Source organism: Blennius ocellaris (assembly GCF_963422515.1).
Source record: "Blennius ocellaris genome assembly, chromosome: 4".
Classification (NCBI taxonomy): domain Eukaryota; kingdom Metazoa; phylum Chordata; class Actinopteri; order Blenniiformes; family Blenniidae; genus Blennius; species Blennius ocellaris.
In genome coordinates this window covers 1,922,154-1,938,443 of record NC_137653.1, presented here as the reverse complement: position 1 = coordinate 1,938,443, position 16,290 = coordinate 1,922,154, and the positions used below count along the sequence as shown (strand labels likewise).

At 46.2% G+C, this 16,290-nt stretch overlaps 1 protein-coding gene across 2 annotated transcripts in view; it reads right to left on the bottom strand.

Annotated features, from left to right (window-relative positions):
* The window catches only part of iffo2b (intermediate filament family orphan 2b), a 37,346-nt gene extending 23,958 nt beyond the window's left edge, over positions 1-13,388 (bottom strand). For both annotated transcript variants that reach the window (XM_080494799.1, XM_080494800.1), the window contains exon 1: positions 12,495-13,388. In XM_080494799.1, coding sequence (XP_080350925.1) covers positions 12,495-12,949 — 455 coding nt within the window. In that variant the 5' untranslated portion in view covers positions 12,950-13,388. The remainder of the gene's footprint in view (positions 1-12,494) is intronic.
* Positions 13,389-16,290: the final 2,902 nt, after the last annotated feature.

Sequence of the window (16,290 nt, the reverse complement as noted above, 5' to 3'; positions counted from 1 at the left end):
ATTGAAATAACAATCAGTAATCATTCAGTAATCTGAATGTGTGACGGACGCTCTCCTGCAGCCAGACGTCTCGCAGGTTCTCAGAGCCGTGACAGAAACGATCTGTTTGGACGCATCGGAAAAACAGTTAAACCCTCTCGTCGTGATTCTTTGGCACTCCTCGGCGTCACGTGATTTCCACGTAAGCCGCAGTAAATCCCGGCTCGCTTAAATGTTAAGACTGGTGGAGCCCTGAGAAGCAGGTTCAGACAGAACAACAACACAGATGCACATGACGACGACGCCGCCGCCGCCGTCCACAGGTACAAAGGATCAAAGAAAGGATCAAAGCCTGGGTGTGAATGGACGGGCGGGTGGATCCTCCCTTGGTATCGATGTTGAAACATGTCTAATCCTAAATCCTCGTCTGGTCCCACAACATCACCACACCGACTTTCTTTTTTTTTTTTTCCCCTCCCCCCCCAACCGCAGAAGTTTGACTTGTTAGCACCGCGTGGCTCCGTTGTCTTAACCGCTTAACTCCCCGCTGTCGGATTATCTGCAGAACCCCGCCGAGCGGCGACAGACCCGAGCGCCCGCAAGCAATCACCAACGGTGACGGATCAGAGTGAACCCGAAGGCACCCGGAGATAATTACTTCCACGGAAAAACTCGTGTGTTTATAACGACGCCGATCCTCCAAATGCGGGGACAAACACATCCACACCTCATAGTTTGTTTGGACTCGCAGGAGTTTGACGGTTTTATGTCTTTTGTGGAAGAAACTGGCAGGAAGTCAAAGTGTCTGTCAAGAAGAGTAAGTAATTATCGTTAAATGATCCGACATTAAGCAGTATACAAATACATACAAAAACATATATTACTAAAAGCCTGGAGGCGCTTGAAATTAATTTGAGCAGTCCGAACAAAAGGCACATTTATTTGTCAAAAAACACTGTTTGACTGTAAATATTGCGTAATAATACAAAACTGGAAATAGTAATATTCTAATAATGTTGTTATTGTCCATCTACTGCACATGTGCAGAAGAGTTATTTACAAAGAGACTCCGACCACTGTTGGGAGTGTAAAGTTTTGCATTTTCACTTATAAACACGGTCTTAAACCGTCTTGGAACATTATACCAACTGGGGCTGGGCAAAAAAAATTTAATAGACTTGATTGATTTATGGAATTTGTCACTAAAATTGATATATAGTTTTTTTTTAATTCAAGTCCCCAACCCCCCACTTTTGTTCGGTATTTATCGCGTTCCGTTCTACCGTTCCTTGCGGGTTTCCGTTAGTCGCTGTTGGACTTTAACGTAAACCTGAGTTAAAGCTTGAATTTGATGAATGAATGAGCCTCGTTTACTTTTCATTTTGGGATCGTTTAGATGCATTTTAGCTCTGAAGACAATCACAGTCTCAAGTGCATTAAATGTAATATAATGCCAATATAACTTCTAGCAATAGCAACTACACACTGTTCCCTATTTATTTATTATTTATATATGTGAGTGTGTATGTGTATATAATATCTGTTACTTGGGATATTGCAATTCTGGTTGGATGCTAAACTGCATTTCGTTGCATTTGTAATGACAATAAGTTGAATCAATCTAATCAATTAATTGAGAGAAAAATAAGAGAATCGAATTGAAAATCAAATTTTTCTTTGAAAAATCAAATTTTTTTTTTTTTTTAGGCCGACTAGCCCAGCCCTAATACCAACATATCATTTCCAGTCTGCAACACCGGCTTCCTGCGTCTTAGCCAGGGTAAATCAGGTGTGGGAGATGAATGGAGGGATTTCTCAGAAGTCATCAGAGCAGCAGGGAATAATGAGTCGGTCACTTGTTCCCGCGTTTGAATTCATCACAGCAGAGCGAGTCACTCGTCTTTGCGGCGTTGGAAGCGACCCCACCCCGTGTTTCCACCGAGCCGCCGTACGCTCAAGCCCGGATGTTTCCCCTTCATCTGATTTACTCCCGCTCGCAGCGTCAAGCCCCGAGCCGCTCATCAATCAACTCACAACATGCTCAATGGCCGTTATGTGTTTAGATATTCAGTGGAGACTTCCAGCTTTCTATTACAATCCCATAATGGGAGATCATTGACAAACGACATGGATTTATGTGGAAAAAAAAAAAAATTAAAGAGCGGCAGCCCTGCAAGTCTGGGCCATGTCTGGGTGGAGCGGCACATGGGAGCGACGTCCCATTAAAAGAAGAACAGAGGATGAAGATGTTCCCTGCTGTCCAGGGTGTGTGCGCTGAAGCCCCGTGACACATGATAGAGCTATGAGACAAATGTCCTTTGTGCTGCTCGGCACACACACACAGGGACAAGAAGAAGAAGAAGAAAAACTGCATCTGCTTTGAGAAAATCACCAGTTCTGTTCGGAGGAATTGCAGTGAAGACGAGCCGAGTCTGAAGAGACGTAACGTTTAATGGAGCACTTTCATCTTTAACAGGCACCAATAACAACATGCTATCATGTAAGGCGCCGAGCTAATTGTTTAATCACGAGGAGCGGCTTTTAGCTTTAAACCAGGGGCGTCAAACTGATTTCAGTTGAGGGGCCACATCAACCTGATCTGACCTCTGGAGGCCCAACAAGCCAAACGTCACATATTAAACTGCAGATATGGACAAATGCAAAGTCTTTCCTTCTTTTGATTATTTTGTAGCAGCAAGAATTTGCCAGACTATTCTGAAATATACATATTAAAGGAAATCAGATATTATTATATGTGCAAAAAAACCCTCAGTCGTCTGTATCTGGATGTCGTATTCGGGATTAAAACAATTTGTACTCATCTGGAAATTGTTTTGAGTTTACGTGTCTAAAGTGTCATTTCACACAAGTTTGACTCATTGTTTTATTGTGAAAGGTGTTGCATTATGTGACAGATGCATTAATGTCGGGAGTCAAATTCTGACCAAGGGCGGTTTTTAATGTAATTTTTGCCAATCTAGTGTTTTTAGATCAGCCTATGTCAGTTTTCATTTTTAATACTTCACACTTCAAAAATCACATGGCGGCCGGGTTAGATGGTCTGGTGGGCCGGTTCTGGCCCCCGGGCCGCATGTTTGACACCCCTGCTTTAAACCCTTTTAATAACCCCGTTATTAGGAAACGCCATGAGAAGCTGCAGCGACAAGATCGGAATCTTTTGGATGAATTGCAGTGAAGACGAGCCGAGTCTAAAGAGATGTAATGTTTAATGGAGCACTTTCATCTTTAACAAGCACCAATAACAACATGCTATCATGGAAGGCGGCTAATAGTTGTGTTTAATCACGAGGAGCGGCTTTTAGCTTTAAACCCTTTTAATAACCCCGTTATTAGGAACCGCCATGAGAAGCTGCAGCGACAAGATCAGAATCTTTAGCCGCCGATTCTAACCGAGTATCGGGCAGTTCTGTATCCCTGACGGTTCCGTCTTTATATCACCTTCAGAGTGATTTTTATAGTGTTCTTTGTTTATTCCCGAGTCGCTCATCGTCTCCTGGATGTTCCTCTGTTCACATCGTCTGCTCTGCGAAAAACGCTGATGCGGAGGCGCGAGGCGACACCGCGAAATGATAAAGACCTTGTTTGTCGAGAGTTGACATCCCGCTCACCGATCCAACGATTATCAAATTCACATTTACCACTTCTACAAACTATATATTTTGTGCTGTTGCTGCGCAGCCTTTATCTCTCGCTATATTCAGATTTCCAAGCAGCTCTAATGAGGCACAAACGTCTTTTTTGAGGGACGTTCAGGTTCCGTCCTTCAGATTGAACGCCTCCGACGTGGCCCACGTACGACATGACGAACGGCTCGGTGATGTGCTTGTGATCGCGTTGCATTTTTCTTCCTGAAGTGACGGCGGGGGGGGGAGAGCAGAAAAGCAGCAAAGCATTTTCCTTTCGCTCCTGAAATACTGAGGTTATTAAGTCTGCGTGCTGCATCAGCACAACCAGCGTCTTTAAACCGTCCAAGTCCGACCAGAGAGACTCTCAATTGTTCCGTGTGCATAAGGATTCGGTCTGCATGGGATCAAAGCATCATGAGATCAAAGCATCATGCGATATAGAATAACGTGATTAAATACTGTAATAAAGTTAGTATTTGAGATGCATACCGACACTTCAGTATGTGTTCTTCCACATAACAGTGTTCTTTCTCTTGACTGGCCGCTATTTTTTTTTTATTTAAAGTTTTCTGCAGCTCACATTAACACAGTGTACTTTATCTTTGATTTGTTTGTGCTTTGGTGCCGCTGCACCGTGGGAACCGGGGAGACAAACAATCCGGGCCGTCAGTCAGTAACATTTTAAAGCGATGATTCATATTCTAAATTCCGTTCAGTCGTTTTTTTATGATATCCTCCCGTCCGCTCGGGCCGTTTTGCAGACGGTGCTTACCACACACAGGTGCATTCCTGCACTTTTAAATATGGCTATGCGCCACCGCTTTCAGCTGTATCGATACCATGAATAATCAAAAGCAGCTGCACAGCGCAGCGGCTCCACGTAGCAGAGCCACATCAAACACAGAGGAGGGAGAAAGACTCCGCTGCTGCAGGTTGTCACGAAATGGACATTGTGTTAGTCTGTCAACACTCTGTGTTTTAACAACACTGCCTGTGGCTTCAATCGTTATGGAAGAGTCTTGGAAAACAATTATTCTGATGATTAATTTGTCTTTTCGAGGCTTTTTTTTTTTTAAAGAAATCCTGTGACTACAGCTTCTGAAATCTTTTTTCTTTTCTGTTGGACTAAACACCTTTGGATGCATTTCAGACTTGAGGTTTTTTTTGTTTGTTTAAAAAAAAAAAAAAAGGATATTTAATTTGCTGTAGAGTGGTGTAGTGGTGAGTGGGTGTCACCAGTTTGAGTGTGTGTAGACTCTGAACTTGCAGGGCTATTTCGCCATTCCGGACTCTTTTTTTTTGTGGTTAAAAACAAATAATAAATATTCAGTTTCATGAATTGTACACCATTACTAAGATTACTGCACCATGTGGTTTGCCAAGAGCAAGAGATCCACGACCAATAAAGCTACGCGAGATCGCTCATGTTTGTTGTCATTGAGGGAACGTCCACACAACGAAAAAAAACAATCTTTGCTTCTCCCCGGCCTTCTTCATAAACTTCCGTCCACACGCCACTATGAACTGGGCTCAACACGAGGCTTCAGGGCGTGCAGTACACATGCCAGGCCTTTAGGGGCGCTGTGACTCACCAAACACACCAGAAACAGAAGAAGACAGAACACATAGAAATTTAGAAGTAGATTTCTGCTCTACTAGTACCTGTATATAACTAGTTCTATAGGTCTATGGCCCTGCTCCTCCTGCTGCTAGCGTCAGTCGCTTCTAGTTCTATAGGTCTATGGCCCTGCTCCTCCTGCTGCTAGCGTCAGTAGCTTCTAGTTCTATAGGTCTATGGCCCTGCTCCTCCTGCTGCTAGCGTCAGTCGCTTCTAGTTCTATAGGTCTATGGCCCTGCTCCTCCTGCTGCTAGCGTCACTAGCTTCTAGTTCTATAGGTCTATGGCCCTGCTCCTCCTGCTGCTAGCGTCAGTCGCTTCTAGTTCTATAGGTCTATGGCCCTGCCCCACCTGCTGCTAGCGTCAGTAGCCTCTAGTTCTATAGGTCTATGGCCCTGCTCCTCCTGCTGCTAGCGTCAGTAGCTTCTAGTTCTATAGGTCTATGGCCCTGCTCCTCCTGCTGCTGGCGTCAGTCGCTTCTAGTTCTATAGGTCTATGGCCCTGCTCCTCCTGCTGCTAGCGTCAGTAGCTTCTGCAGCTTGTCGTCCCTGATTGTTGTGGTTATTTGATGACATCACAGACCGCGGTGTGGGGGGGTGGAGCTATTACCTCATCTTTTTTCCAGATGATCGTCTTTGCCGTCCACACCCCGGGGGGTTGGACGGCACGAGCCGGGGTTTTAGAATTTCAACCCGTGTTAATAAAAAAAACAACAACACTATTTTCATGCTTCTAAAATCGCCAACAGGCCAGAAACATCTGGTTCAGGAGAACCAGGTTCCTGACGTGGACGACGGGCCAGAAACATCTGGTTCAGGTGAACCAGGTTCCTGGTGTGGACGACAGGCTAGAAACATCTGGTTCAGGTGAACCAGGTTCCTGACGTGGACGACGGGCCAGAAACATCTGGTTCAGGTGAACCAGGTTCCTGGTGTGGACGACAGACCAGAAACATTTGGTTCTGGTGAACCAGGTTCCTGGTTTAGGTGAACCAGGTTCCTGGTGTGGACAACAGACCAGAAACATCTGGTTCAGGTGAACCAGGTTCCTGGTGTGGACGACAGACCAGAAACATCTGGTTCTGGTGAACCAGGTTCCTGGTTTAGGTGAACCAGGTTCCTGGTGTGGACGACAGACCAGAAACATCTGGTTCAGGGGAACCAGGTTCCTGGTGTGGACGACAGACCAGAAACATCTGGTTCAGGTGAACCAGGTTCCTGGTGTGGACGACAGACCAGAAACATCTGGTTCTGGTGAACCAGGTTCCTGGTGTGGACGACAGACCAGAAACATTTGGTTCTGGTGAACCAGGTTCCTGGTTTAGGTGAACCAGGTTCCTGGTGTGGACGACAGACTAGAAACATCTGGTTCAGGTGAACCAGGTTCCTGGTGTGGACGACAGGCTAGAAACATCTGGTTCAGGTGAACCAGGTTCCTGGTTTAGGTGAACCAGGTTCCTGGTGTGGACGACAGACTAGAAACATCTGGTTCAGGTGAACCAGGTTCCTGGTGTGGACGACAGACCAGAAACATCTGGTTCAGGTGAACCAGGTTTCCTGGTGTGGACGACAGACTAGAAACATCTGGTTCAGGTGAACCAGGTTCCTGGTTCAGGTGAACCAGGTTTCCTGGTGTGGACGACAGACTAGAAACATCTGGTTCAGGTGAACCAGGTTCCTGGTTCAGGTGAACCAGGTTTCCTGGTGTGGACGACAGACTAGAAACATCTGGTTCAGGTGAACCAGGTTCCTGGTTCAGGTGAACCAGGTTCCTGGTGTGGACGACAGACTAGAAACATCTGGTTCAGGTGAACCAGGTTCCTGGTTCAGGTGAACCAGGTTTCCTGGTGTGGACGACGGGCCTCTGAGAGGTCAACGGGTGTTTGCGTTGCTCACTGGTGTGTTTTAAATCACAATGGAGGCCCGTGACACGGAGAATCAGCCTTTATCAGCAGCTCTTGCCTTCTTAACGTTTCCTCGGAGGCTGATCAGGTCATTATACCGACAAACTGAATATTTAATCTGATGCGAGACGGCAGGAGCCGGTTTGAAAGAGAGAGGAGAGAGAAACTCTGCAGACTCTGCTCTGCAGCTCGGTGGCCTTGCTCAAACTCTTTCACTCTCTGTATCTCAAGCAGCAGGAGGTCTTCCACTCGGACAGGCCCTGCTTCAGAGCAGCCAGGATGTGGCGCAGGGCCGGCCGGATGCTAGGTGACGGCTTAGACCAAATCCCTCTCCCGAATAGACGGCCTAGATTCTAAGCAGCTCAGGTCAGCGCCACCGCCACGCAGAGACCGTCTGAAGAGCTTATCGGCCCGGCCCGCCGTCTCTCCAGAGGGAAATATGATATTTGAACACACGGCTCACCTCGCCCCCGCAAATTAGTGTCGTCTTTATTAGCCCGGTCCCGAATCCCACTTTCAAACGGAGGAGCTTAGCTCTGCCTTTCGCGTCTTTCTAACCGACAGAAAGGCGACATCAAAGCTCCAGAAAGGGCCTCTTTGCCCCATTTCTCGTTTCATTGATCCCCGAACGGCTAAATCCAGCAGCGTGTGAATTATTCATGCGGGAGGAACAGAGACTGTCGGGGGATCGGCGTACGTCCTCCATCGCTCACCCAGCAGGACAGTCGGCTGGCTGATGGAACCATCAGCCAATCGGGAGCGGCCGGAGCCAACGTCCACGGCTGCTCAGATCCCAGCGGGAGGCGAGCGCCTGTCCTTTGACGACACAGTCACGCCAGTGGTGACGATACTGCAGGCGACTCCGCTGTCTGCATATCTTTCCTCTTATCTTATCAGCCCGGAATTAGAAATGCATTTATGCAAACTATGAGGCCTTTATGGCGCCATCCACCTTCCCGTTCGGCTTCTCAAGGAGAAGAACTGCAGTACTGAAGTACAATCCAGTGTATGATGTTGGTATTAGAAGATGGGTGGATATAAGATGTTACTGTCTTTGTGATTTATGATTTGTTTTGCGTCCGATTTCACCTGGAAACAACGATCCAGATAAGACCGAGACTCAGTCGGTCCACTTCAGGTATGAATACATGGTAAACTGTTTAATTTCATTTAATTTTCATTCATTGCAGTTCAGGGGTTCCGGCCCCCGGGCCACATGTTTGACACCCCTGCCTTACTTGATCACCACAGTGGGGAACTTTATTTTGTAGAGTGGCGGGGTTTCCCCCCTGTAGTATGTTGGTGTACCAGCGTGTGGCGCAGTAATCCGTACATCAGTTGAAGTCGCCTGCGTGCAAAATGCAAATCTAATGAGCCCGTTTGCTGGCGTGACGACGGGCGTCACCGGCGCACCAACGGTCGGCGTCGATCCATCAGTGTCAGACACTGTTTTCGTGGCCTTTTAAGTACTGTTGCACGCTGGCGGCAATTACTTTCAGAGCCTCGCTGACCTCCTCACTCAGCGAGACATTTCACAGCGATGCGGGGAAAAGCAGACGAACCTCCCGGCGAGGCTGAGGTCGGCCGGCGACGGCCCGGCCCCGTCGTCTGTCAGCCTGAGAGGGAAGTATCCTCGACGGCCCAGACGCCGCCGCGCCACTAAGTGGACGTTCACATGAGATGCTGGTCTGATTCAACACGCCTGCCGTCTGCGCCGGGCTTCTATTGCTGACGTTCGCGGCAGCGAACAAATGCAAGAACGGAGCGATGATTGGAGTAATTCAGCAAATTAAAAAATACAATTTCTGATTCCATGCAAGGAGAAAAACTGATTCCCAAAAGCATCTTAAAGCAAACATGTGATGCTTGAACACCAGTGCTTCTCCACGTTCACACACTGTGTCCTAAAACCTCATTTATTGCAGTTATTTCTTCAATTTTCTGCATTACGATGATGATAATTCCGCAAAAAATATCGTGCAGCCGCTCCTGAAATTAATGTAAATGAAAATACACTGAACTCAACCTGCTGTGGGACTTTTTCTTCCCTAAAGTGGTAAAATACCATTTAAAAGCATAAAAGTAAAACACAATTTAAATCGTACGTCGGTCAATGTTCACATCTTTTTCTTTACACTTCTGTAGCGAATGCAAACATGCTGACATTATTGTGCTTCGAACGTTGATATTTCGTCATTTCAAACAGAAGTGAGAAGGCAGTTTTTATACTTTTGGGTTTTTCATTAAACATCACAGTACTTTTAAATGTAATAGAGCACAATTTACAGAAAGTAACAGCGTTTGTACCCCTGTTTTATATATATATATATATATATATTTGTTGGCGTTTTGATTTGCTTGGAAGAATCTTGTGTATTATTGAGGACAACAGTCCAGCTCTGGATCCGGCAGGTTTAATGAGATTGTGAGTGATTAAGCTTAAAGCACACCAATAACACTAATAACATCAGTGTTATAAAGCAGAATAAAAATTGTATTTATCAAAAAAAAAAAGCAGAATATCCTGCAGGGAAAGTTCTTTCAGCCGTTCCCTCGTTACAGAAGTGGCCTCAGCAAGTCACTACAACTCCGACACCAGTTTTCACCCCGGATGCCCTTCTGGCCACAAGTGGGATTAAAACCGGGTCACAAACACAAAACTTGATGTGGCGGCGAGGAGGGGGTGAGGGGGGGGGGTTCCTTCAGTGGCGAGTAAAGACAGAGAAAAGCTATTTGGTGGAGGGGGTTGTTGAGTTCCCGGGTTCAAGAAGAACATTTTCACACACCGCCTTCCGAACGAACGTTGAAAACGTGCGGATTATTACAGAATCACACTGCTGGAAGGCGACGGGGCGTGAAACACCCCCCCCCCCCCACCTCGTCACGCCTCAGAGCGAAGGTCCAACCAACTGTATATTTCCTGGTGTGTGTGTGTGTGTGTGTGTCCACACTGGTAAGGCTTTAATAAATCACTAGAGCAGTGTGGGATGGGGGGTGTGCCTGACAAAGCAGTCTGTATGACACTGAGAGAAGGGGGGGGGGGGGGGGGGGGGGGGGTGAACACAAAGAACAGTCGGGGTGGCAGGATGAAGATGGGGGTTGGATGTTGGAATGTCGCCGTCGTAAAGAGGATTTAGGGACTGAAAGAGGAAGAAACTCGGCGGTGATGCAATGGCTGAGCTCTGATACCATTATTATTGGTAATAATAAAAACGCAGGGGGAAATGTGATTTTCGTTCCTCAGTTTTCCAGACGTAGGATGAATCCAAACACCACATTGGACACTGGTGGTGGTTAAAAGAAAGAGTAGAGAATTAGAGCTCTGACATGAGGCCCCACATCTAAATTAGTCTTATAATCCTCACAACACCATGGTCCTTACTTATATTTTCTAATATCGCAGTTTTTTCCGCCTCTTCTATTCCCTCTGTCTCTGTGCAATCAGTCCTTATTCACAGAGGAGTTCTGTCTGTTTCGTGAGCGAAAGGAACTTTTGTAATGTAATTATTCTACTGTCATTTCTATTTTCAGACATAAAAAAGAAAAGCAAAGAAAAGCCAGAATTTGATGCAGAATAATAGCTTATCATATCTACAAGATGCTGTTTTTGTTTTTAATGGGCGTCCATCTGAATAATGAAACATTTAGAATTTCAGTGTGAGTAAAGTATTAAGGTTTTAAGACTTTAAAGTGTGGATGTTTGTCCTTATGCGTCGTCTAGAGTAAACAATCTGTTACCTAAAACAAAAACATTAAAACTTCTCTGACTTGGACACATTTATCACTGGATTTCTATAAAAGATTGGCTACAAACTACTTAGAACCAGTATTATACAATATAATATATATGTTTTACTTTATTTTTAAAAATACGTTCCTAAAATTGAATTCCTCCAACCAACAAGAGGCTTTTGTGTTTGTGACTCTTTTTTTTTGTCCAGGTCCCAAATGGCAAAAACCTAATAGCAGCAGCTATATTACTGTCTCGCAGAAATATTAACATATGTTTTCTGTTGTTGTCGTGGATTTAGACTCATTCATTTTAAGAAAACAGAAGAATTATGGCCACTCGCTGAGGGTCAAGAAGCCGTTTCAATAACTCACGAGGTCAAACGCTGTGATTTTTAGCCAAGAATTTGGGATTCGAACTGACGTTTCGGTTTCTACTTTGGCCGCCGCCCGGCTTCCACAGCAGAAATGCACAAAAAAGGATATGCCGGTGCTTGGAGGGATGACTGGACAGGATATCCAGCTTCCCAAGCGGAGTGGGAGAACACACACACACACTCACTCACACACACACACACTGAGTCAGTCGGCTCACAGGCCTGTTAAAATGCCTGTGAGCCTGAATCACGACAGAAAACAGAAACAGTGCGGCCTGTTTGGCACGCCTCCGTCCGGTAGCCCGGCCAAGCCGGGGCCGGCGGTGACGTGCGGCGGCCAGGAACGCTGCAGTGGATCCTCAGGGAGGCAGAATTAATACGTCTGGGACGGGGGGGGGGGGGCGACAATCGGTGGACGCTGAGCCGCGCAAAAGGAATTTCCTCAGGAGTGTGAGGAGAGAGAGAGAGAGAGAGAGAGAGGAGGAAAATAAAGCTAGACAAGGTCCAACACTGAACGTCTGAAGTAAAACGCCTCTGACAAGCTCAACAAACTGCTTTGTAGTGGAAAGTAGAAGAAACAGGAGGAACCCCCCCCCCCCCCCTAGAGATTCTTTTTTTTTTAAAACCTCAATAGACTAGATTTTCACAATCTGTTGAAAATCTTTTATTTTGAATGATTTCGCTCCGATTTGACTCATTTAACATGAGACACACGAGTCTGCGTATCGATTATGTGCCCGGATTTAATGAAGCAATACATTACAGGACAAGTACTCAGAGTACCGTCTACTGGAGAGTGTGGGTTTTAATGTGTAACAGTCTGATCACCCGGGATGACTTCTATTCTGGGACGTGTTGACGACACCTACATGTTTTATATTCATTATTATTTGTTCTCTGAGTTCAGGTCAAGAGGTCACTGGAGGCCGGATGAGCCTCCAGTTCATCTCAGGACAGTGACATTTCCTACCTCCATCTTTTAGAGTCTAAAACTGAGACGTTTATCGGAGTAATCCCATATATCTACTTTTTTTCCTGACTTTGGGTCAGTCTATGAGAGAAGGTGTGGTATTTTAAAGATATTCCATTTCATAGTGACTGGGGGGGGGGGGTGTTGTTGTTGTTGTTTTTTATTAGTATTTGGAAGAAACAGCAGCCTGGAGGCGTGGGACCCGGGTGAGACGAGGTCATTTCTTTTTCCCAATTAACAAACCAGCAGTTATTACGCAATCGTCCACTCACCGTCTCCGGTACTCCTCCCGCTCGCGCTTCACCTTGGCCAGCACGTTGTACAGCGCCCTCACCTCCGGCGTGATGGTGTCGATCTGCACGCCCACGCCGTCCGGGTGCGACCACGTCACGCCGGGCCCGTGCACGGTCTCCACGCGCTCCCCTTGCCGGCGGACGTGCGTGAAGCTCCAGATGGTGCCGGGCAGCAGCCGCGACCCGGGGCCGTCCGTCTGCACGGCGGCGTCGCGCGCGTACAGGTGGCGGTACTGCGCGCGCTGCAGGGCCTGCTGCAGCTGGCCCTCCAGCAGCTGGTTGCGCCGCTCCAGCTCGTGCACCTTGGCCAGGAAGCAGCGGAAGCGCAGGTTGAGGGTCTTCAGCACGTGGATGTTGGAGCCCAGGTCGTTACGCAGGGCGCTGGTCGCGGGACCCGGCGGCACCGGCGCGTCGGGGTAGAACAGCGAGTTCATGTTGAGGAGGGGGGACGATAATAAATCCAGCGGTTGTTGTTGTTTGTTGTTTTAATTAAGGAAACAACAGTAGAAGTGTTTATATTCTCCTGAGTCTGCAGAGGACGAGCCTCTCCTCACAATGCAGACGACGCTGGAGGTGTGGTGACCATCACTGTTCACCCCGAGACACGGCCAGGATCCACCCGAAAGGTCCTCTCGGATCCACACGGAGCCTCATCATCATCATCATCATCATCATCATCATCATCATCATCACCATCATCATCAGCTGGAGGTTTGACGCAGACCGCAGTGAGCTCCGGCGGCGCCGCTGCTTCCCGTCGCCCTCATCTCTCCGCCCGCCTGCGCTGCTTCGTCAGGAGCCGCTGATCTTTGCGCCTCATTGTATCCGGGAAGACGGAGCCCCTCGTCCCCTGGTCCTTAACGGTCATGCCCACCCCCGTCACCAGCACCACCACCCCCGTCACCACCAGCACCACCACCGCCGGTCTCCCGGCTCCCTGGCCCCGCTGTGGATCAACCGGCTCGCAGCGCCGCAGAGTGCAGGACGGAGTGTCCGAGGATCAAGTTGCTGCTCCGCTCCAAACTCGATACGAACACCTTCTGTATATGAGGAGAGCCCCTCCTCCTCCTCCTCCTCCTCCTCCTCCTCCTCCTCTCTCTCTCTCTCTCTCTCTCTCTCTCTCTCTCTCTCTCTCCTGGGGTTGGAGGATCACGTGACCCGAGGGCATCAACATAATCCGATCTGATCAACTGAGACAGACTCGTTTAGTCCTGGAGTCAATTTAGTAAATGTTTTAATCTCAGTAACACACAGGAAGAATGCACCTCTGACAAATGTGTAATAAAAATTAACAAATACAACATGGTTCTTCAAAAACGCCTCCTAGTATAGCTTAGTTACATAATAATAATAACAATAATAATAATAGCAACAATAATGATAATATATGGTATAAGGGAAACTATTAATTACTTTTTATATAACCCTTTTAGAGCAAAATAATGTAGCATAATGACCTTTACAGGTTAAAAACAATAAATAACCACCTGCCTTTGTATAGACATCATATATATTTCTTTCTATCGATCTATCTATCTATCTGTTTTTTTAATTTATTTAGTTTCAACATCATGATCTAGTTACTAATGAGCTGATCTTTGCATCTACTTGTATGGTTTTATACATATATCATATAATATAATCGTATCATATCATATAAAGTTTATAAATACTAAGTAAGAAACTCTGACACGTATCTGTCCACTCACTGTTGTGCTGTCACCCCTGCCTTCTCATTAATAGCACATCATTTCTTCTTTTAGCTCGTTTGGACTTGATTAGTAAAGTTGACAGCCAGACCCTGTTGCCTGGACATGCCTCAACTTGCCTTGTATTTTGTCCTTGCACTTCAGTGTTGCCATTATATTGGGTCATTTTTTTTTATCCATTAGTCTTGCACCGTAGATGACATCAGTGTGGATGTAGTAGCTCTTTCTTTATTAAAGTAATCAGTCATTTTTGGGAAACAGCAATAGAGATTCACTGATGTAACTCCAAGTGCCACTTGCATGTCTGTACATTGACGAAGGGCTCCCCCTACTGGATTTATTAAAAAAAAACATAATTGAATATATTATTGAACAACTTACTTACATGTGTAATTTGTCACTAACAACAGGACCCTTAAGTATTTTCATAGACCTTTGATGTCATTAACCACTCAAGGCTACTTTGGAAACTGGAAAAATATGGAATTAGAATTATTCCCCAAAATGGATCAAACGTTATTTGGAGAATAGAAAGCAATATGTACAATTAAATGATGGAGAATTGTACCAGTGTGACATCAGCTGGGGGCCCAAGGCTCCATACTTGGTCCACTATTGTTTATAATATACATGAAGGACTTTACAAAAGCATCGGAGAGATTACAGAGTTATTTATTTGCTGATGACACAACCTCATTTTACTCAGGGAAAGATATACAGGAAACAACAGAACTAGTAAATGAAGAACTCGAAAAAATAAAACATTAGTTTGATCAAAATAGCTTAGCTCTCAATGTTGAAAAAAAAACACCACAATTTTTAATATTCAATACAAAAGAAACATTTTTGATCTATCAATAAAAATAGATGGGATGGACAGTCAAGGGGTTAAAGAAATTAAATTCTTAGGAGGCGTCATTGATGAGGAACTCAAATGGAAGTCACATATAAATTATATAAAGGGAAAAATAGCTGATTTTATGAGTTTCTTGAATGCCAGGAGAGTTCCTGACTCTTTTACTTCTTTCTACAGTGAGGCCTCCACCGTAGGGTGGCTGGGTGCACCCTTAGAGATAGGGTGAGGAGCTCAGTCACTAGGGAGGAGCTCAGAGTAGAACCGCTGCTCCTGCAGATCCAGAGGAGCTAGCTTAGGTGGCTCGGGCACCTGTTTCGGATGCCCCCCGGACGCCTCCCCAGGGAGGTGTTCCGGGCATGTCCCTCTGGTAGGAGGCCTCGGGGCAGACCCAGGACACGCTGGAGGGACTATGTCTCTCGGCTGGCCTGGGAACGCCTTGGGGTGCCACCGGAAGAGCTGGAGGAAGTGTCTGGGGCGAGGGAAGTCTGGGCAACTCTGCTCGGATTGCTGCCTCTGCGACCCGGCCCCGGATTAGGTGCAGAAAATGGATGGATGGATGGATCTGCCGTTGTCATGGTAACCGGTACCATGACATCAACAAACCATGTGGGTTCATTTTAAACATCAAAGCCAATGATGTCATGACGTTACAAGTGAATCTACATGACTTTGAAGATCAAAGGCTTTGATTGTTTTGACGTCATACGTGCAGTCACGGAACAGAAAGGTACAAATGTTTCTAGTTGTCAGACAGTCTGTCAATACGATCCCAGCAATTTGAATTACAGCAGTGGAAAAATTACTGCAAGTGCACCTGTACGATTTCATAGTGAAGCAATCTTTTAGTTCCCAAATGGAGAACACACAACAAACACCAAGAAGTACTGGTGCCACAATGGACAAATGCAGAGTGGGTTATTTACTCAACATTTGCCAAGAGCAGCGTGACAAATGCAATACAATACGTAATCAACTTAGCAAGTTGAAAGAAGAAGACAAACTGGTGAAAGAGAGTAATGATTGGAGCAGCCAGGTCCGAGCTCAGGAGTCCAGACAACATTGGAACTCTGTGCTCCGGGACAAGGACCAACTGCTGAGAAACAAGGAGGAGATTCAGGCTCTCAAAAATGTTCTCAAGTTACAAAGGAAAGCTTTTGAGGAGACGTTGGAGAAGAAAAACGGTCAAATCAGTCAGCTGGTGTCTGACTGG